The sequence below is a fragment of the Folsomia candida genome, unplaced genomic scaffold (genome assembly GCF_002217175.1).
Source record: "Folsomia candida strain VU population unplaced genomic scaffold, ASM221717v1 Fcan01_Sc018, whole genome shotgun sequence".
Lineage (NCBI taxonomy): Eukaryota > Metazoa > Arthropoda > Collembola > Entomobryomorpha > Isotomidae > Folsomia > Folsomia candida.
The window spans coordinates 2739242-2763026 of record NW_019091210.1 but is presented as its reverse complement, the minus strand read 5'-3'; the positions used below and the strand labels follow the sequence as shown (position 1 = coordinate 2763026).

General features: G+C 38.8%; 1 protein-coding gene, 1 long non-coding RNA gene and 1 other non-coding gene across 3 annotated transcripts; 1 reads left to right on the top strand and 2 right to left on the bottom strand.

Annotated features, from left to right (window-relative positions):
* The first annotated feature begins 268 nt into the window (after positions 1-268).
* LOC110857143 (glucose dehydrogenase [FAD, quinone]) lies at positions 269-7344 on the top strand. Its single transcript, XM_035857572.1, has 10 exons — positions 269-576; positions 4228-4421; positions 4489-4712; positions 4801-4910; positions 5022-5146; positions 5291-5461; positions 5553-5864; positions 6349-6505; positions 6585-6806; positions 6882-7344. The coding sequence occupies exons 1-9, from the start codon at positions 423-425 to the stop codon at positions 6803-6805; spliced, it is 1668 nt and encodes a 555-aa protein (XP_035713465.1). The 5' UTR covers positions 269-422; the 3' UTR covers position 6806; positions 6882-7344.
* A 28-nt stretch (positions 7345-7372) lies between these two features.
* Positions 7373-8804, bottom strand: LOC110857142. Its single transcript, XR_004836514.1, has 2 exons — positions 8238-8804; positions 7373-8156 (listed from the first exon to the last, which is right to left on the bottom strand). It is a non-coding gene; the product is annotated as an uncharacterized LOC110857142 (transcript).
* Positions 8805-20075: 11271 nt separating this feature from the next.
* LOC118438100 lies at positions 20076-21119 on the bottom strand. Its single transcript, XR_004836598.1, has 3 exons — positions 20531-21119; positions 20344-20455; positions 20076-20242 (listed from the first exon to the last, which is right to left on the bottom strand). It is a non-coding gene; the product is annotated as an uncharacterized LOC118438100 (long non-coding RNA).
* Positions 21120-23785: the final 2666 nt, after the last annotated feature.

Sequence of the window (23785 nt, the reverse complement as noted above, 5' to 3'; positions counted from 1 at the left end):
GATGACACTGAAGTGATACATATGTGTATTGTTCCAAAGTACTTACTTAATCCTTCATTCACAGTGGAACCACCTATTTACATAATTGGTATATGTACATACATATACATATGTGTACATATGTGTGTATGTAGGTAGCATAAATGTGCAACATATCTGGTCTGCATGTATGTGCATCGCATATTTTTACACTGATTATCTGTATTTTCCTCTGGTGATGAACACAGTTGAATTGGCATGCCTATACATACGTAATTTTACCCGCACGTTGTACAGATTCCAGGAAAATCTGTCTAACACGGTCAGCATATCTAAGTGTTCAGTTTTACCCTTGACGTGACACTGTCTTGACCTTGACCAAGGTCAGGGTGAAGTTGAAGTTTACGTAATTTGCTACAGTAATCAGTTACATTAGAAGAGCCATGGCGAAACTTTCTCTCCTTGTCCTGACTTCGGCTTCGTTAATGATAAAGCAATATGCCGAGCAGTACCGGAAAGGCGACTTGGATATGACTCTGACAGAGCTGGAACCAGATTTGAGTCTCCCAAGGATAAAAACGTACGACTTCATCATCGGTAAGCTCAACTATTTGCATACATACGTAGGCAGGGGTATTATGTATTTATGTAAGTACTTATTGTTGATTCCAAAAATTAAACTTGGCATAAAAATTTAATCTGCGACGAATTATTTCAATTAAGCGACGTTAGAATCTGCACAACAATTTCCATAAGCCAAAGTCCAATACTATTAGCACCAAATATCCGTACTGGATATGTTCATAATACTTATATGTTGAGCTTATACAGTTTGCTGGGGTATTACTAGGGTAACTTTCGAAAATCGCTGCAGAAACCGTCAAGATTATGTAAATACGCATGCAAATTCCCTAATTGTTTTATTTATATTTAAGTCTATTATTTATATTTGTGTATTTTCATTTCTACTCAACTTACCCTTGGAGGTTAATCTCTCGACACTCGACAAGCACATTTGTGTAACTAATAAATAGTAACGATATTTACATATTTCAAATTCTGCTGAAGTCACACATATTTGTACAATTGACACCGACTGGTAATAATCTCTTACAAAATTATTTATTGCCTACAATGCGCATTGTGACCATTGCAATGCTCACCTAAGTATGTAACCATGTATGTACATACATACTTAAATACGTATGCACATATATGGATACATTTATTATCGCTACACGTGTGTATGCCAACTGAAAATACAAGTCAAGTATTTGCTGAAAACCCCTTATTTTTATTAATTAAAATATCTAATCAGTTTCATTCAATTAGATAGTTTTCAATTTTATGTACCAATGTAAGCTTAACACGCTTAAGTGGACGTACGCATAACAACGCGCTTACATATTCCGCATAACGATACTGTTTGCGAAATATTCTAGCGAAATAACCAAGTGTCCCGTTACTAGGTAAATTTTTATTACGTTTCCCAAAAAAGATTTGCCAAATGTCTCAGATTTAGAAAACGATATGTTTATTACATTACACACATCTCGGCACGGCACTCTATTACGATAACTGTTCTAGGGTATGAACTCGACAGTGTTGGACCAATTCGTTAAAAGTGATAAGTTTCTTCAGACAGAAGTAACATTCGTGCCTCGCTGCAATGTGACGTAGTTTGTGTCTTGCCAAATTGGATTTCGCGTGGCTCTTGTACTCGCATTTGTCGCAGGAATGGGTCAGCTCTATATTCGTGACATGTCTCGCCTCCACGTGACGCTTCAAGTTTCCTTTGTTGGGGAATCTCTTGTCGCAAAACTCGCACAGATGATTCCTCCGATTTTCATGCACAACTCGAATGTGGTGTTTTAGACCAAATCCACTAAAGAAGGTCTGAGGACAAACGTTACACTGTAACCTGTCTCGGGTAGATTTGTGCAAGTGCGTATTCTGTAAAATGAACGTGCACATTGATAATTTTTCACATCTAGCTTTTCCAACAATGTGCTTATTTACCTCGTGACGTTGTTTGGTTCCCCTCTGGGCGAAACACCTCCCACAAGTGGCACACTTGTAAGTCTTCTCGGTCGTGTGGGTTGAAATGTGTTGGTTAAGTTCAGTCCTAGTTTTGAATTCTTTCGCGCAAAGCGTGCACGGAAATCGGAACGGATTCTCGGCATGTTCATTTTGCACGTGTTGCCAAAGACCACGGCTGTGTTTGTAGGTTTTCTCACATCCAGGATATTGACATGGGAAACGACATCGTTCACTCGTGCCGTAGATGGTTTCAATATGATTCTGTAAAGTGAAGGAGTCATAAAACACGCGGTGACAAATATTTCAACTTACAATGGAGGTCTCCCAACGGATGTTCACAGACTTTGACCGAACTATCGTGATCAAATATAATTAGTATGAAATTTGCGAATGGCACTATCTGCCAATGCGCAGGTTTGGCGGGGATATTTGCATCCAAAGCGGGAAAAATGTGTAGCAAATTTGGAAAATGAAAAATTTGCCAGCCTTGAGGGTACGTGTTGACCTCTTTGGATGCAAATATATCCGCTAAACCTGCGCATTGGCAGATAGTGCGATTCGCAAATTTCATACTAATTATATTTTTGATAGATTGACGCTATAATTTGGTCCAAATCCGTGAGCATACGTTAGGAGACCTCCATTGTTAGTCGATTCCGATTGGAGTCTCCTCACGTGGGAAGATAATGTGACTCTGTTTTTGGAACTTATGCCACCAACCTGGACAAGACATAAGTGGGAACATATGTATGACTTGTAAAGTTAGTTTCACTTTTACCAGCGTACACACTCACCTCACCTCACATTTGACCTTAGCGTCGGGATCGTGCGTTACCACGTGCCTAGTCAATGCGCTGTCTGTTTTAAACGTTATTGTGCATTTTGAACATTCACATTTGTTTTCTAGCTTCAGATCCATATGGATTAGGTATTTGATGAGTTTATGGATTTATGTACTCCTCATTTTAAACTTTCCATCCACCCAAAAGAGCTATGGGGCGAGCACGTCGACGTAAAAAAAGGCGTCCAGGCACGCCGTGAAAAAAATATATTAGCCGAGTCAGCCGAATTATCCTATTATTTAACACCAGTTTATTTTATTTTGGCGTTCAAATTATTCAATTCGTGTCAAGAATTTGGGTAATCGAATGACTTCTACGTCAAAATAAAATAAACTAGTGTTAAGTAATAGGATGATTCGGCTGACTCGGCCAACATATTTTTTGGACGTCGACGTGTTCGCCCCAAAGCTCTGTTGGGTGGATGTAAAGTTTAAAATGAGGAGTATATGTACATATACGCAAAAAATTGATGTGCTTGGGCAAATTTATTTTGGTATCTGTAAGAAAAAAATCTCTAGTATTTCAGAAATTTTGTGCAGCAATTCACACATTTTCAAAAGACTGATGAACATAAAATATCTTTCGAAGAATTTTTAATATCAATAATGTTTAGTACAACTAGAAAAAAATTCTATTCTAATTATTCTAAAAATTATTAACACAATGCGGTAACTGCATGTTTAATTTCATGTCTTACCGTGTGTTGGGTAGAATTGCTTAATTATTACTTACTCATGCCAGTGTTGCTTAGGAGTACCTGAACACATACACTTGACTACCGGTTCGTGAAAAGGGTTGCGTTTCTTTGAACCGAAAATGAATGAATACAAATTCCTAGCTAAAAATACATAAACAACCGTCATTTGTAGCATTTATACCTTGATTACGAGGCTATTTTTGGAAATGAAATATTAGTTTACCTATTAGTTACACATATTTATGAATTAAGCCGTATAACATCCTATGGTGACAAAGGTATACATTTTTTGAAATATAACGTCCCCAGGTTTTCACAACTTGATAATTTTCCATGCACTACATACCACATTTTTTTAACTACACACACTTGTGTCACTAAATAGTACGCAATGGAAAACGACCTCGTGTGTAATTGGTAGCTAAGAGAAATAATTTTGCTGCACAAATGTGTGCAACTGCGGAGCAAAATATTTTGAAAAATAGTTTGATCGTCAAGTAATAAAACATCGTTCCACAAATGCTTGCACAAAGAATTTTGTTCGCAACGGAATATTTCCCTACATAAACGGGTAGCATAAATAGCTTTTATAACTTGGTGACGTGTTAGGATAAGCTCGAATTTTCATCGGTTTTTAAATTTATGTCTGTATTTAACTCTAATTTACAGTTGGCGCTGGTACATCGGGATGTCTTCTGGCTGGCCGACTGTCCCAATATTTTCGGGTTTTGTTGCTAGAAACGGGCGGAAATCCACCTCCCACCGTAAACACTTTCCTCTGGTCAAATCAATTTAGCACCGACACTCTCATCAATTATCATTTCCAGTCCAAACAGAAACACTATTCACTGAAAACTGGCGGGGTAATCAAAATTTCATAAAGTTTTTCCTCTTCTTCGAACTTTCTTATAATTGTTTTTGACTTATTAGATGTTAAATATCTCGCAAGGAAAAATGATGGGCGGGTCGGGATCCCATAATAAGAACTATTACAATCGCGGCTCACCGTATGACTATGATCAATTTGCAAGCATTACGCAAGACCCGAGTTGGAGCTATCTAAATGTTATTCAGCATTTTAAACGATTTGAAAGCTTTAATGGAATTTTACTCAATGAAAATCAAAGAGGTTATGGATACGACATTTTCTCGATGTATAATATCATCGATAACATGCCTATTTCTCGATAACTTATGAAGAAATTAAAAATTAAGCATTTTCGTCGGTTTTTATGGTACAAGTGGACCCATATCGGTTACTACGTCGAGCGGACCAACGCTTGAAATGTGGTTGGCGGCCGGAAGGGAATTAGGATTCCAGGCGGCAGATCCAAACGCGTTCCAAATAGAAGGTGAACTATTTTAGCTTCCTTGATTTTCAAATCTTGAACTTTTTCAAGAAAAAGTAAAAGTAGGAAATTTCATAAGATTATGAAATTTCCTACTTTTTCATAAAACTCCAGCCTTCTCCCCAATGGCGTTATCGACTAAAAATTCTGCAAGATCCAGTTCTTACACCGGCTTTATTCAAGGTGTGGAAAAGACCAGACGAAATTTGAGAGTGCTGCGATATTCTCAAGTTCAAAAGGTATGCAGTTCTTATTGCGACAAATTCGGGGTAATCCGATCAAGTCCAACCGATCGGATATTGTCGGGTCGGATGTCCCCACACTAATTCTAATCGTAATCTTAACAGCGAATTTAATTTCATACATAAATTGCGGTTATGTAGGTTTTAATTAACGGAAACAAAATCGCATACGGGGTGACATATTTGCGACACGGGATTCCACAAATTGATCACGCTTCAAGAGAAGTCATCATCTCTGCGGGAGCCATACTTTCGCCAGTAATGCTAATGCAATCTGGCATCGGCCCTGCAAAATTGCTTAACTCAGCCAACGTATTTATTTACGGACTTTAATTAATTACTATAATTCTCAGCGCCATGGCATGGCGCTGAATTCCGGACGCTTAACACGGTCTCTTTTTAGATTCCAATAGTCCAAGATCTTCCCGGCGTGGGACAAAACCTTCTGGATCATGCCGACGTACTTTTAAAATTTGAGATTCAAAACCCATCCGCGGCCCAAGCCCTGTATCCAATTTTGTCCGAGACTGCCTTGCAAGATGAGCTTGTCAAGTTCCAGGCACCCCTGAAAACTGGGGCATTTAGTGGGGAAAATGTTCACCAAGCGTTTATCGTGTCGTCCCGAGCAAAACGAGAGAATGAAGGGAACTGGCCGGATTATCATTTGTATTTCCAACTGGACCTTCCAACTGGACTTGAAACTAATACAACAAACGTAAATATGTTAGCATAAAAGCGCCATTCGCTGCAGATCTACTTGTCCGCATGGCAATAAATATAATTGAGAACTAAAGCCTAATACTTAGGACGGATTTTTCACTTGAAAAAGTTTAGAAAAACGACAATAATAAACTAAGAAATAGTTTGCAATTGATTTGCAGAAACACTTTCACTTGGTTACTATGAAGTTAAAGAAGTTCAAGGGGAGGAGTACTTTAATACAAAACAAAGAACCTGTTTCGTTTCGTGCGAAAAATCCGTCCTAAGTATCAGGTTTAAGAAGTGGAAGCAAATGAAAGGTTCGATACCCTATTTATGAATAGCACCTCATGCTATCCTTATCGTCCATCTTTCAAATATTGGTCCTGGAGTAACTCTAACTTCTCAAACCAATTTTTCCGCAAACTTCTTTACCTTTTTAATGATACCAATTCTCCCAAATACCCTGATTAGTGAAGAATTTATAAAATTGGTTACAGATCAATATGCGTGTAGAATTTGGTAGACCAAAATCAAGAGGGTGCATCATTCTGAATACGGAAGCATATGCTGCTGGGGAACTGGACGATGAGAAATTGGTCACCTTTGACTTAGGCACGTTTACAGATCCGACCGATATCGATGTTCTTCTTGAGGGTGGCCATTACTCTATAAAATTTATTAGTAAACATGCTAAGGATGAAGTTAACGTTGCTAATATTACGTTAAATCGTAGGAATTCGCCTGATTTTCAGTATTAGCAAAACTACCGCATTTCAAGCATTGGATCTGAGGTATAAACCGGAAGTTGTGGAACCATGTAAATTCTACCCTTTTGACTCGGACGACTACTGGAAATGCTACATCGTGCAGACAGCAGACACAGCGTGGCATTTGTCCGGTACTTGTATAATGGGAAAAAAGATGATCCACTCGCCGTGGTCGACCCAGAATTGAAGTCAGTTAAAAATGCGAACATTTTTTATATGGACAATTTGTAAATCAGTATTTTCAACTTATGGATTATTTACAGGGTGCTTGGCGTGTCACGATTGCGCGTCGTGGATGCCAGCGTTCTTCCCACTTCGACGAACGCAAATACAAACGCTCCCACGCTACTTGTCGCTGAGAAAGCGGCGTGTCAAATCCTTCGGGATTACCTGGATCCAAATAGTGACCCAAATTTGTGTCCGTTAGATAATCCTGCGTATTTTACCCCTTTTAATAATTAATTTGTGTAGTTGCTAATAAGTATTTTAATAGACAACTAATAATAGAAACCAACTAATAGAAACCGACGGACATACGCATTTGTGTAAAAAAACTGAAATTTCAAGCATTGTGACCGCTTACCACCGTTATTTATTAAACATTCCTTAACAGGTCAGAAAACAGGGTAAACAGTCCAGTTGGATCAAACCACAAATATTCTATAATTACTTATTGCGAAAATAATGGATAGAAATTCCCTAATATTCGCTAAAATCTATAATATATGTTGAAATCAAGAATTGATGCCAAATGTTGCGTTTATCTCAATTCATTTAATATTTATCATGCACAATTTTCGTAATCTCGACAATTGGCTGATTTTGCACAAAAATAAATCCAAATACGGGCACCAAATAGTTACCCTAACGCCGGTAAGGCGCCTTGATACCCGCCTTGTATTACGCCTGTGAGGAAGCCCTGCATTAGGGTGGGCATCGGGGGGATAAAATTGGTCGGTGTGAAGCCCTCCACAGTAACGAGGTCAATGTCCAACCATCCCTCGACGAGGTAGCAAACAGAATAATCCGCATCGAAATATTGGCCATGGTCCAGCAAGGAATACAACGGTCCGAGCGAATTGGAACAGGTGGGATCCTCGTAAACATCTTTGGAGCAAAAAGTCGGGGGAACGTCACCATTGATCCAAACTTCTTGAGTGTGATGCACATAATTGATGCCGAGGAGAATGTCCAAGACACCGAGGGCGCTAACGGGTGGGAGGTGAGGGACTATGTCAGCCCTGTAAATTGATTTGAAAAGAATTCTGTAGATTTTTAGTGTGCAAATTCTAAAAGTTTTACCTAGCGACCACTCTGCTCATTGGAATGGGGAGAGCATTCATATAATCGGCATATCCCACATTTCCCGTCCTTGGTTGACCAAATGTCGCCAAGGAATACTGCGTCCCCGGAAATTGGTTGATACTCGTTAACAGAAATATTAATATAGACGCCATCGCGGCGCCTAAGCTGTGACCGTTTACAACGACATGAAATCCCGGATTTCGAAGAAGCAGAATCCCAACTTCTTCCACAACCTGGAAAAATATCGGGAATTTTTTGTAATAAATTCTAAAATTTCCTAACTAACTCAATAACATATGTAGGTAAATTTTTACTTCGTTGTAAAGCGACATTAAGCTTAAATATAATCCTCTATGAATTTCCACTCCGGAAACTTGTCGGGAGGAGGGTCAGGTCCATGATCCAATTCATAAAGGTGACGCTCCCCCTGAAAGTGACCACAATTTCGCGCAAACTTCTGTGCAACGTGACTAGAGCCTTCGTGCCGTATTCTTCATTCGTAAAAATTGCAAAACCTGTCACTGTGGCGTTGAAATTCCCGCAGTAACAGCACGACAACGTCACCAGCGTGGTCGGGCAGTACATCGAGGCCGAGAAGTAGTTGTAGTAAATGAGTTGTGCGGTGGTCATGGTGATCGTGTTGACCGTTTCGGTCGGCGCGGCGGAGACCGAGGCCGGGCCGTCCAATAAGGCGATAGAGTTGCTAAGTTGAAGGGGAAACTGGGCGAAAATTAGTTCATCGTCGGAGCGCGTGTAGACATCGGCAGAGCCGCAAGTTTGGGCGGATATCCGGGTCAAAGTATGGGTTATTAGTAAGAGGAGGGAAAATATTCTTAGGAACTTTGAAAACATAGTGGAAATAAATATGACATGGAAAAAATTAGTGCGAAATACGTATACAATGAAGAGTGAATGATTATTAAAACTTATTAAAAGTTATTTATATACCTGAAATAATTAGGACACGTATGTGTTCCTCATTTAAATATGTAAATATAGTGATAATTTTAGCGAACTGTTAAAACTTGTTTAATTGCAGTTAAAAATTGAAACTATGTCGGTATGAATGCAAAGTTTGTACAAATTCAAGTTGTTATAAGTATTTGATAACGTGTGGTAGATGTATGTGTACAAACAAAATGAATCACGTAGATATAACATGCACGCTGTGTAATTTCATGACAGATTTGCAATAATTTGCATAGATATTATTATTTGGCACGTACATACATATTTACTTACTTTGCTTAGATATAAATTTAACCATTATCCATTATACATATTCTACATATGTACACTAGTATATATACATATGCATTTAACTAGTTTAATTTTTTATGTACACCACCAGATATCCAGTTTGTGCTGAGTTTATAAATAAGGAGATTTTTCCAAGCATCCAATTGGTGTATTTTTGCAGAGATGAGGGGAAGGGATAGAGATTTCAATAGACTTGGGGAAATTGAGACGTAAAAAATAGCACAAAAATTGTCAGATGCTGAATTGAGGAAAAGTGAATCTTATAAAACTGAATCGCTAATATTAGTGGATTTACTATGCCTCATTCTAGATATGTAGTTGGAACATGCCTACCAAAAACAAGCACAAATTATTTCACACTTGCCCCAATTTATTATTTATTAACGTCAAATTTGTTAAATCAAAGTAACATAGGTCAAAACGAAATTAACGGGAGCAATAAACATAAAATTAACTCATATCACAAAAATAATCAAAAATTCAAAAATATTAAAGCATCCGCAACTAATGTCTGATTTGATCTTCCGGGAAAGTGATCAGCAGTGTAAAGATGTGGTTCGAAATGAAGTAATAGTTGATCAGGATTTCCACCTTTTTCACCGCCTGGATAAACCCCACTTTCACACCGAACGGTCTCAAAGCCGCCAACTCTTTTCGACGCAGCCTGCTCTTCCTTCGAGACACGTGGTGATCGTGAACCAGCGTTTGATGCAGCTTGATCGACTCTTCGTACACTTTGGTCGCAGGGTGCATCGTCACGGACAGGATGACGCAGCAGTTGTAGACCAAAACTGGGAATGGGATGTACTCGAAGAACGAGAGGAAACTGCGGAATCGGATGGAGGCAAATCCGCAAGCAATTATTAAAGCGGCAGGAATCCAGACGAACACGACCGGCTTGAGTAGCCAGGTGAAGGCATTGTTGTAGTAAATCATTAAAATGTGCAGGCGTTGAAAGTTTCGAATTTTTTCGAGTATGGAAATCTTTTGCTTCCTAAATAAAATGATGAGATATTAAGTTACAGCAAAAACCCTTCTATAAAATACGAAGCACTTAATAGGGATATTCTTATGAGTTCGTATCTATAGCAAAAACAAAGTTTCAAAGTTCGCACAAAATAGCTTTAAAATTAATTTCCGAGTTTGTGCATCTTTTAGGCTACAAACTACTATGTACAAAGTGAAAATATTAATTTTTCGAGTTCATATTTCGACGAAATTTAGAATAAAAATACTTTGCGAACTATGCAAATATGTTCGATGCAAAGTCGAAATTCATATTTCGCTCGGATTTTTTTTTTCAAATCAAAATTATGTTGCGATGCGGAGATGCGAACCTCTGAATGAATACCCCGAATGTGTGAAGTAATACCTGGTAAACTTAAGCCAGAACCCGGTACTTAGCAAGACCGGAAATACGGTAAATCCATCCGTGGCCATCATACAAGTTTGAGCAACTTTCGAATAAGCTTCAAATATTAGAAAAAGTAGGAAATGCCAGCTTTGTCTGTTATTCTCTTGTGAAACAAGCGAGTACAGGTACTGCACTCGTGTGGGGATGACGTAGAACATGAGAGTCACGGCGGCATTGTAGATAAAAACGATCCACATAATTACCAAAAAGTTGAGGTCGATAATATTAAATTTCCAGATCAAGTTTTTCATTTGTGCAGTGGGATTTTCTAAAAAATCAGGTATGCATTTAGCTATTTATTAAGTATTCATGTCCAATAGAGGTGAGTTTTTGAAACCCGACCCTCCCGGCCTGAATAATTTCGAAATCGATCGGGTTACCGGGCGGGTCGGGTTTCACCGGGTTGACCTTTAACCCTAGTCACCTCTACTGTATAATACGCATATATGCGAATAATTAGAACTGCAGTATCCTACGCATTGATTAATCGGATACCTTTCTCGAGCGTGGTGGAAAGCTTCTTTAGTCCACGAAACAGCGGGACAACTTCGCCTTTCTTCCTGTACGCGTTGTAACACGTGGTCAAGGACCACTGGAACTGGTTGATCCAAATATATATCCAAGCGACGTCTGGAAAGCTTGGCTTCTCTGTTTGAAGCACTTGGACCAGACGCCACCAGAGGTAAGACACATAGAGCGCCGTGTTACCTGCAGCAATGGCGAAGCAAACCTTTCTCGATGAGCCCCTGCACTCGATGGCACACTCGTTCGTGTCGTTCCATTCGTAAGGATTGCTTCCCAGCAGGGCGTAAGTTTTCATGTAAATTCCAATCAGCTTCAATGTACGTTTGTTGAACATTTTTTCCCGGAGTAGAAATTAAATTGCTGAGTGGATCGTTCGACCTCTAGGGCTGCTAATTATCCATTATTTATGAATATTTAATAATTACTGCATTGTAATTTGAAATGGGTACTATGAACTCCTCGCAGCAAACATGGTTTGTTGGAAATTTGCCTGCATATTTCGAAATCATTTTGGTCGATCGGAGAAGCGATTTTTTGGGCTTGAGAGTTTACTTCCAGTATAAACTAGATATATTTAACAAAGCAACAATATCCACTAGGTCCGACTAATTTAATTATTACGCTGTCAAACTCTGTCACTACATTTCTGAAACTTCTTGCTGGTTTGTAAATATTTACTTGTTTATGATTCCCGACGACTTCCTTATCTACGTAAACATGTGTGACACTTACTAAATTAATAAAACCATAGGAAAGTGGAGCGCTTCATGTAAGTCGCTAGATTTCCTTTAAAAAACAAGAAACATGTCAACTTTCACCCACAAACTTTTAATCTTGGTGTGAAATAAATATGCGAAATATGTACATAGTCGACTATTTGATATTACTTTTCGAAAAGAAATGCGTCGTATAAAAATTTACCGGGTCTTTAATGTTTATTGAGTTATAATTCTGGGTTGTTAAACTACGATGTCTAATTGATAACATGGTGATGTCTAATTAACTTATTTCCTAGCGAAGACCCAGTGTCAACATGGGCTGGGCTGGACATATTTAACTAGAAGGACACGTGGAAAACCCAGCGTCCATAGATATAACGGGTATCAAGTTATGAACATATACATATACTAGCTAATAAGCCCGTCTTCGCCGGGCAATAAATTTCACACTTTGAATGTCTGTCCGCAACGGAAGTAAATTAAATTTGCGTAATTACCATACCACATCTAGAAAGAATCATGATGATGATTGGTTGTGGTAACCGAGAAGTTTTAAAATTGACGCATGTTCAAAGGAGGTTTAATACAATCCCGTTTAATTTACCAGCCCAGTAAACGCACCAGACAAATAATTAAGTTACCGCACCATCCCAGTAAACGCACCAGACAAATAATTAAGTTACCGCACCATCCCAGTAAACGCACCAGACAAATAATTAAGTTACCGCACCATCCCAGTAGCCCATCAAACGCAACAGCCTAGTAAACCCATCAGCCCAGTAAAACCAAAAGCCCAGTAAACCCATCAGCCCAGTAAACCCATCAGCCAAGTATACCAATCAGCCCAGTAAAACCAACAGCCCAGTAAACCCATCAGCCTAGTAAACCCATAAGCCCAGTAAACCCATCAGCCCAGTATACCCATCAGCCCAGTATACCCATCAGCCAAGTAAACCCATCAGCCAAGTAAACCCATCAGCCCAGTAAACCCATCAGCCAAGTATACCAATCAGCCCAGTAAAACCAACAGCCCAGTAAACCCATCAGCCTAGTAAACCCATAAGCCCAGTAAACCCATCAGCCCAGTATACCCATCAGCCAAGTAAACCCATCAGCCTAGTAAAACCATTAGCCCAGTATACCCATCAGCCAAGTAAACCCATCAGCCCAGTAAACCCATCAGCCAAGTAAACCCGTCAGCCCAGGAAACCCATCAGCCTAGTAAACCCATCAGCCCAGTAAAACCATCAGCCCAGTAAAACCAACAGCCCAGTAAATACTAGTGTTTCTCACGGGTCGGGTTCTTGCAAATCCGAAACCCGAACCCGAACCCGGTACCACTGATCCGAAACCCAAGGCCAACCCGAACCCGAAGAACCCATACCCGTTTGCAGGGACCCGAACCCGAACCCGAACTGGCGGTTCAAATCCGAAACCCGAACCCGAAAACCCGAAAATATTTTTAATTTTAAGGCATGGGCTGAATTTGTACTTAAAAATTATTTAAAAGCTTAAAAATCAACAATATTTATATTTCAAAAACTGCCCCAGAGTGGCTTTCCGAGACCTTTAGAAATTTGAAAATCAGTCCAAAATTGGATAATTGTTTCCAGTTTGACGTTTCCAATATTATTACTTACGTAATTAGGTATGATTCAGGTAATTGCATAGCAAAATTAGGATAAAAATTCGATTTCTTTTATAGTTCGCACCATAACACTAATTGAATCAGGCTCTTGTAAATCGTTTACCTTTTTGGAAACCATTGAAATTAAACGAATTTAAGACAACTAGAAATTGGAATTACTTACTTCAGTATTGCAACCGCTGAAGCACATGTAGTTCAACAATTTTTCTAATATCTTTTTGTGATATCGATCCAAAAAAGTTTGATTCGGGTTTCGGGTTCTTAATCCGTACCCGAACCCGACCCGAACCCGAAATTTCGACATGATATTTCTCGGACCCGAACCCGAACCCGAAAGTTTCGGGTTCTTAAATTTCGTACCCGAAGCAGAACCCGAACCCGAACCCGAACCCGAAACCCGAAGTAAGAACCCGAACCCGTGAGAAACACTAGTAAATACATCAGGCCAAGAAACGCATCAGCCCAATAACCAAGTTAACGCACCAGCCATGAACTATCTTTCCATGGATTGGAGGGAGGGAGGAGCGTTAGCATATCTGTAGTGATAACTGGTTGTATTGCAAGACGTCTTGCTATTGCGTTAAAAGTCGAGTTGCAAGTCGATTCTTGCCATACAACTTTTCAAGCCATGTTTAAGTTGAATTGCCATTCATAGCTGCAAATTGCATTATTTCGAAGGGCACGTAGATAACCATCTTCATGGTGGACATGGCTTCGATACTGGGCCAAGATCTGTGTGAGTCCAGATATTGGGCCGGCCTGGTTGTGGGCCCGGAAAATGTGGTAGATGTTGTTAGGGGAACTGTCATTTTTTTACTGGGCCGAGATCTGGGCTGTTCTAGTATCTGGGCCTGCCCAGATCTCGGCCCAGTTCAATCATAAATTCATAGTTTTACCTACTACACCCTCCAAGATATCTGGGCCGCTCTAGTATCTGGGCCTGCCCAGAACTCGGTCAACTTCAATCATAAATTCATAGTTTTACCTACTACACCCACCAAGGTATCTGGGCCGCTCTAGTATCTGGGCCTGCCCAGAACTCGGTCAAGTTCAATCATAAATTCATAGTTTTACCTACTACACCCTCCAAGATATCTGGGCCGTGATCTGGGCCGGCCAAGTTAATAGGCTGGCCTAGTTCTCGGCCCAGAAAACTTGGTGAATGTTGCAGGGCGAACAATCTATATATTGTTTTATTGGGTGGCGATCTGGGCTGGGGCAGTGATAGGAAGATAAGTTCCCCCCAGACAACCACCCACATACCCCAAATCGACCTACAGACGTCCACCCTCAGACAGCTGCCGTCTGATAATCACCTTCAGATAACCACCTACAGATAATTTTCCCCCATGATAACAATCCTCAGACAACCACCCACATGCAACTACCCCCACATAATGACCTACAGACGTCAACCCTCAGACAACTACGGTCAGATAATCACCCTTTAAAAACAATATGACACCCCCTCCTCCAACTTTTGAAACCTGATTTTAATTTAATTTATTTTGAATTTTCGCGCCATTCAAAACTTAACTTACCCTGCTTTCACTTCCGTTGTCACGGACAAACTTCGGTCACGGACAAACTTCGGTCACGGACAAACTTCAGTCACGGACAGATTTACTTCCGCTTCCGTTACAGACAGACATTCTCGCTTATAATATAGATTCCGCAGTGGAAATGCAAACAAGGGCGTCATAGTTATTACAGGTTGACGTATTTATTCGTCATTTTGGGATGATGGGTACAGGCAAATAAGGTCAAGCAATGTCACTTCTACTTTCTACATAGTATCCTCAATCCTTATGGCAACAATAAGATAAGTGATTTATGTTTGGCAAATTAAATATTTTGTACATGAGCTAAATGTTTTGCAAATTACTGAAGCAAAAAGGTACAAATTGATGAAGATACATACATATACATGTGTTGTAGGGGTAAATATTTATAACAATTACTTAGAATTGCCGCGGGTAGCTACTCGCTACTCACAGTCCAGCTACGGGCTATACGGAGCAATAACAGAATTAACTTCTGACCAAAATCAAATTGATTTTAGTGATTTATTTGCTCTTTTGCATTAATAACTATGTATGTGTCACTTAATCGAGAGGCAGACCAAAGTACAATACATTAAGTATATCATAATGCAATAAAAAAGAAAAGCTGCAATGCACCATGTAATGAATATATGCATAAATATTTATGTTTTTTATTACCTTATAAAGTGCCTACGAACATTCATCACTTGAACTTGTCAAGCCAAGTAAAAGCATTCTATTGCAGTCAACCAATCTTAGCAATGCATAGTCCTGAATCAAGACTCCTGATAGACAGCCCAAAACTTCTCTTGTGTAAATATGCAATTCTACATATATACATACATACGAATACTTGGTGTCGAGGGTACAGAAAAACCCTAGTTTATGTCCGATATCAGAAAGTCAAAATCGCTTTCTAACTACATATGTGGTATTTTGCTTTTCGTGTTTTATACTACTTTTCCTTGTCGTCATCTAGGGGCGTACCCATTGTATGCGAAGGCATCTTTGTATAAAGAAGGTACATATGAGCTTCTAAAAGATATATGTCCTTTTGAAGCAGATACCTTCTTTGTGTAAAGTAATGGAAACAAAATAAAATTTCAAGCAAGGTTGCACCAATAAGAAAAAGTCCGTTCTTGTTTTTGCTTGTGAGACAAACACTACATGGATACACAGTGACTGTACATACATATGTACATTGCAGAGCAAAAGTGATGGGCAAAGATTTTTCACAACCTTCAAATCTCAAATTCTCAACAAATACGCGGAATTTTGGAATTATTTCTGGTTCATGTTAAAGACAAATTAGTGGACTACAATCTAGGTAATTATTAATATTTAGCAATTATTATTACCTCTGGAGTAAATTAAAAACTGAAATAAGTCGTAAAATTGATGAGCAAAAGTGATGGGCTTGCATTCATCCGACCAATGAATCGAATTCCAAAAATTCTGATCCTTCATTACTTGGTGTCGTGCAAAAAGAAGACGTTTCTTCTGATTGACGATGGGTTTGTGTGGCCTAGTTTTTGCTCGGAAATTTTTTTAGCCACCTTTTTTCAGAACTCTAGCAATGGCAATACGAATAGATTCCTTATCAAACTCAATTTTTGCTTCGACAAAAATTTTGGTGGCTGACAGCTTCGGATTTGTGAGTGCTGTCCCGAAAATTAATTTCTTCAATCTTCAAATAAAGGGTGTTGGCCTTCCCTGGCGTTTTTAGTTTCGAATGATACCGTCTTTCTGTAGTGCCTAAAGGTATTACCGACGGTTTACGGCTCAATTGGCAATTTCCTGTTGAGTCGTTGGACCGTTTTCGACGTTTTCATGGTGTTGAATGATGAGCTCCCTAACCCTCACTTGGCACCTCCTTCGCTTGACTGATATTGTCTATATTGTTTTAAATTTACATGAATTAGTACAATTACAGACTTATAATTTATGTAAAACGACAAAATCATGACTTACAAAATTAGTTTCAAAACGTAGCTTGGCTAAAACGTTTCCTGCCCATCACTTATGCTCATCAATTTTACGACTTATTTCAGTTTTTAATTTACTCCAGAGGTAATAATAATTGTTAAATATTAATAGTTACCTAGATTGTAGTCCACTAATTTATCTTTAACATGAACCAGAAATAATTCCAAAATTCCGCGTATTTGTTGAGAATTTGAGATTTGAAGGTTGTGAAAAATCTTTGCCCATCACTTTTGCTCGGCAGTGTATGTACCTATGTATTTATCTAGTAGCGTCTCCAGTTTTCTTAAAACATTCACATCCATTCACTCCCTGACCAACAAGTGTGCATCAACGAGAAGTGTTTTTCATGGTAAGAAATATATTTACAGCAAGGAATTGAATAAATCCACAGTTCAGATAATCACGACAACTCGATCATCTACCTTTCTCTTTTGTAAACTTATATACCTATTTTACATTAAGCACTTTGTTCAGTGTGTACAAAAAAATTGAATTTATTAAATGAATTTCAATAGTAAATAAATATATATCTATGCATTCAGTAATTTAAAATTTAAACAAGCCTACAAAGTTATACATGTAGTTCGCAATGTCAATTGTTTGTATTATTTAATATTGGGAATAATTTATTAATATGTTTATTTACACCTTCCGTTTTACTATAGGCATTGACATTTTTAAAATTTCCATCACCTTCATTACTCGAAGACAAATTTGAGAAAAATGATGTCCGAGTAAGTGTATCAATCATCTTTGACAATAATACATACTTAACTATTTCATGCATAAATTAACATTTTTTTTTACACCTCACCCCCCAGCCCACTGCCCCCCACGTACTATCCCACCACCACTAAAATTGACTTTCCCCCCGAAATCTACACCTTAATGGACATCCTGCTAAATGAAAACAGTGCCAAGGACGAAATTATATCTGAAGCCACGGCCGCATTGGGGGACACATTTTCCAACTTCGCCACCCATTTCTCCTCCCCTTCCAACATGCTGGTCGTTTTCGACGCGATGAAAAACTTCATCACCATACAGCCCTCCTTCTCCGACCAATTCAACTACACGAACCAACTCGCATTAATTCTGAGCAGCATTGCCATCCCGGCTAAAACTTTGTAGGAATGAGAAATAACGGTATAGTGCAAAAATTTGGTGACCCCGGTCTCCATCGAAGGAAACATTTCCCGGTATAGCCCCAGACGTACTCCTTTGTACTACGCGACACCATATCAATGCACCCGTCAAATCTCACTCATACTTTTCTTCCCCACAGTATATGCCCTTGCGAAAGTAGGTTCGGTCCCCGAACCTTGGGAGGGAGTTGGGATACGGAGATGATGTCACTCCTGCTCATGATGCGATCTGTGCGGCTTACACTGAGACAGGCCTGACGATATGGGGAAGATGCTTGCACTGGGCAAGTAGGTACTGCTCTCTGGGAGTCAGTGTTAAATCAGTACTGCTCTCTGGGAGTCAGTGTTAAATCAGTACTGCTCTCTGGGAGTCAGTGTTAAATCAGTACTGCTCTCTGGGAGTCAGTGTTAAATCAGTACTGCTCTCTGGGAGTCAGTGTTAAATCAGTACTGCTCTCTGGGAGTCAGCTGATTGGAGGAGGGATTGGAGGTTGGGCTTCCGCTTTAGCATGTGAGAGGTATTGAGAACGAACTTCTGGTTCACCACATGTAGGAATGAGAAATAACGGTGTGCAAAAATTTGGTGACCCCGGTCTCCATCGAAGGAAACATTTCCCGGTATAGCCCCAGACGTACTCCTTTGTACTACGCGACCACCATATCAATGCACCCGTCAAATCTCACTCATACTTTTCTTCCCCACAGCTTATCACTTATTTTGAGGCACACGTCGCTAGACAAGACGACCAAATTGGGCAGGACGTGGCTGCCTGGGTGTCAACTGCAAATGAGGAAAATATAATCCCGATTTACGCCCCGTTATTGGAAATTGTTCTCGAGAAAGTTGGATTTCCATCGCAGCAAACAAGTTGGGCGCCGGTCATTACAATGTTGCAAAATAAATATTGCATAATTTTACCAATTTGGGGTAATAATTGGCTGACTGAAGGGGCTTCGTCCCTGTTGAAAGTCGTCCCATCTGAACTTAATAATCACGGTCGAACCGAATTGGTGACACTGCTCCAATTCTGCATCACGAGGTCTCTTAATCTTCCAAAATTTCAAGGTTTGCTCAAAAATATTCTTATCGCGTCTGAAAAGGATGATAAAACTGTGAGAATTTTGGTAATACAATTAATCCTGAAAGCAGTCCAGCTTTCAATGTATTCTCCAAATTTCTTAATTCCGGTCGACTTTTTGAAAATGATGAGGGAAATTAGTCCTACCGAGGTGATTGTGAATTTTACCCCGGTAATGATGCTTTATGTGGGGCAGATTTTGCAAGTTTGCAAGAATACTGGGTACGTCGAAGAAATGGTGGATATTCTCAGTTATGAAGATTTGGAGGGCCTTTTCATCGGCGACGTGGTGAACGGAGTGGTTGCCATGACGACAAGACACCTCCATCCGATCAACAGCAAAGTGTATGCCGATGTTTTCAAGGAGTTGCGAAAAAATAATGGGAAACTCACTCTGAACACGGAAACTGCGGAAAATTTGCTAAAGTCAGCTCAACATTCAATTAAAACTGATAATCTGGACAAATTTGCACAACTGCACTCTCAGCAAAATTGCCACCAAAATCGTCTCCTCGTGTAGGTACTATGCAACTCTACCGTAGGGTGATAATATACCTCCGCCTGTTGACAAATATGTTTTGTCTCCCGAGCGGAGGTAAATAGTATTATCACCTGTTTGGATATAATTTGTTACTCCCGGTGACAATTTATGCAACATGGAAGTAACTTGTGTCTCTGAATGGAAATAATTTACCTACATATGGTGATAATATGAGATAAGTTATCTCCATCCTGCGCACATATTTATCTCCTTGCGGTAATAGATTAGAACCCTGGGGAAGCAAACATAGTTTATAAAATATGTATTTATTTACTTAAATAAGATTTGGTTAGAGATTAAATTTCTTCGCATGTCTCTACATACTACGTACATACACTTAAAAATATAAAAATTAAATTGTGCAGGCTTATATATATATGTACATACTTATATTACTTATAATGTTAGTGAAAATTGATCCTCGTACTAGCTGGCTCGCTGCTGAAGATTTACGTTATCTGAAAATCAAATAAAATTAAAAATATTATCCTGCAGTACTCAAACTAAAAAAAATCGCAGATATACAAATAAAATAAATAAAAATGAAGTGAGGGCCCACCTGTCACCTGTTTATAATTTGGCATTTCGATCATTTCTTTGAATTTGACGCTGGTTATGAATTCAAATTAGACCAACTGGTCTAATTACGGCCAACAGAAATGAAGCGTCAACTGTATAAATTTTAAAATCACACTCAAAGAGAAATTAAACTAATTACTACTACTTTAAATGGAGTTTTATCTTACCATAAAAACGTCTTCCACGAAGAGTTCCGTGGAACACGCAACGTTAGAGATGAAATGTTATTGCAGTAAAATTGCGAAAATATCTTCATCTCAATCTGCGCCAAATTCATCTTTGAACGAAATTTGCGCATCCGGATCTACAAAAAACTTGTTTTAGTGTAAATATTTATAGGACAAAAAACAATAAAATTACAGCAAAAGCATAATATGAACAATGAATTAAAATTATTTACCTGAAATGTAGGGTAATCCATAACTTGAACCTCTAATTACTAATTTTTTCCTCTGGTAAGATGCAAAACTCGAACAATTTTCTTTATTCTGCCAGGTGCGAGAGAGAAACGTTTGTGAGAGAAAACTTAACTGCCACTAAACTTTAGTGACTAAAGTTTGCGCTGGGCTTTAAGGAGACAAATTGTCACCTATTGGAAATGATTTTGGAGACGAAATTATTTCCTCGAAGGAAATAAATTATTTCCGGATAGGATATACTGTTTGTCACTTCCAATGTTGACAATTTTGGTGACAAATTTATTACCTAATGAGAGACAGAGGTTGTTACCTTGTCAGGGTAGTAAAAATGGTAATAATTTTGCTTCTAAATTATTGAGAGTGTGGTTTTCCAACTGATCGAAATTTGCGCCGGATCGGACCGTAATTTTGTGGATGTCGATGTCAAGAATAAATTCGTGTCAGATTTTGGTACCTTGTTAAAAAATCGGTTAATCAGAACAGCGTACACAAGAATCGTACCGCTTCAAATTTTCTGCGCTACTTTCACCTCTCTGATCCAGCTTGGATTTAACATTGATGGCGAAACCTTCACAAACATGAATGACTTCCAAACTAGAGAAGTTTCAAAAATGGGAAACGAAGAGAAAATCTCGTTCCGTGACATGATGTCTGCCACAGTGGAAAAATGGGGCGAATCTCTCTCGACCAAAATTGGCCTCGACGTGTGGAAAAATCTTTTAAAAGATGAACAATTCGATGAGAATGGAAGCCTAGCAAACGCGATTTTAACCAGCATTCCATTCTCGGATGAAACGTGGGACTTTATCCTGCACGAAGTCGTTTGGAAGGAGACGCCATCTCGTGAGGATAACATTTACCGTGCCCTCGTCACTTTGGCGAACAATTCAAAATTCCCACGCTCTCGTGTCACCAACCTGTTGAACCATTGCTATAACACGTTACTGCCGTACTTGTTCCATGCCTTCCTCGTTGCTTGGGTTAACGACAAGAAAAATGAAAACATTTCCCCCGAGGTAGAATTGATTTTAAAATACGGAACACAATATCGAGGCTGGATCGATCAGTGGAATCAGCAAGTTTCTTACAATTTATTAGCCCTGCTTCGTAAATTTGTGCCTTTTTACTTCATCCGAGATTTTCCAGCCGATTTGCGATTGTTTTTTGATTTGCACGAATCTCTTATCACGAGGGCGAAAGGGGGCACGTTTTCTTCAGTGTACTGGGTAAAATGGATGATTTGGCAGATAATCTTTGTTTTTGGGGTGAATATCGCGGTTGAGTATAATTTAGGGTTGATAAACAAGGTAGACCCGGAATCGGTAAGGTTGGGGGTGGAATTGCTGCTTGATTTCCCGATGGAGAAAGGTACCTCGTTGGAGGTGGAGGAAAGTCAGGTGACGATAATTGGGTGGCAGTTGAACCATTTAAAAGGGGCTGGATGGGTGACGGAAGAAATTAAAGGGGACATTGGAAAAGTGCAGGATAAGATTGGGAAAGTCTGTGGTAAGGCTTTATCTAAGCTAAAGGGGGCATGAATGTTTAGCTGGGTTTGTATATAAATCAATAAATGTGCTGAAAAAAATTAAAAGAAAAATTTGAAGAATGTTCAATCAGAGTATTTATGTAAATATGTACTTCGGTATTTATTAATTAATCACTCATAAATCTGGACAGGGTCAAGCTAATTAATTTGGCAGTATTTCAAAATAATTTAATCTATTATAAATAGATATGATTTTTCACATGCTCAATTACTTCGTTACATATACGTACATACATTTGTAGTGCAAATTTTGTACAGAATATCAAGTCTTCATAAGTTTGCTCAAACTATAAATTGAAACTATGTATTTACAATATTCTTTCTAAATAGATATTAAATATGTACGGTTTAATGACTTGGGGGAAATAAAAAATTAATAATTTGTATTTATCAAGATTTCATGTTCCATACAAGTCCAAAGTCTCTGAAAAGAATTTGCAACACATTCAAATTATGTACATATGTCGGGGAAATAATAATAGAAAAAAGTTTCCGGAAAAGTTTGGCCAGTTTACATCAATAGTCCGACGTTTATTAATTAATCACTCACAAATCTGAATGGACCTAAGCTAATTAATTTGACAATGTTTGAAATCATTTTATTGTATCAAGTTTTCTTATATCTTTGCTCGTTTTACATAGGTAAATAAATAAATCCATACTGTCTTAAGTTATGTCGTAAGTTTTAACCAATTTATTCCATCTGATTTCTGCAAATTGAAACCATGTATGTGCGTAGTACGCACATACAGGATCGGTAACAGAATCGGTAACACGTGAACGCGGTCGATCTTTAATTGCTCCGAAACGGGTTGGAGTTTCGGTTCCAAATTTTGAGCATAACGACATGTGATTATTGACAAGGGCTGAGCAAAAAATTAGCTCTCTAGATTCAAAAATGACCCGACCATTGACCTTAGAGTAAGAGGGTACCATAAAGACACTTTCCAAACTTAATTCTTCGTACACATACATAATTAACCACTTCAAAACTCAAGGACAACGAGTTTCGAAAGGCCAGATACATAAGGTACTTAAAAATGAAGGTCAATAACGACAAGCTCGTACCAAAGGACAACCATCATGCCTCAAACACGAGTCCGAAAAGTGCTAATTCGGCCCGTGCTTAAGAAAATTGACCTATTGACCTCTAAGGACAACCCACCACCCCAGAGAGCAGTGGCACGTCTAACTAAAGTGTCAGAGACCAGTTTGTGACGAGCAATTAATATTTTGTGGAAGCAAAAACGAAGAAAAATCCGAGTCCATCAGCTGACTCGAGAAGCATAAAAAAATCGTCGTCTGACCTGCAAAAAAGTTTTATATGAATTACCTGACAAAAGATAAAATTGACTTTTTAGTGTCGTTGGATGAAGAATTATTTTCTTTAAAGATACCAACGGTCAGAGAAAAATTTACTATACAACCAAAGAAGAAAATAATTCCACAAGATTGGC

Excerpts from the sequence above, each read along its gene's own strand:
- LOC110857143 (XM_035857572.1), top strand. The coding sequence starts at position 423 with ATGGCGAAACTTTCTCTCCTTGTCCTGACTTCGGCTTCGTTAATGATA. Across the intron at positions 577-4,227 it reads AACGTACGACTTCATCATCG|TTGGCGCTGGTACATCGGGA; the intron begins GTAAGCTCAACT and ends TCTAATTTACAG. Across the intron at positions 5,462-5,552 it reads AATTGCTTAACTCAGCCAAC|ATTCCAATAGTCCAAGATCT; the intron begins GTATTTATTTAC and ends GTCTCTTTTTAG.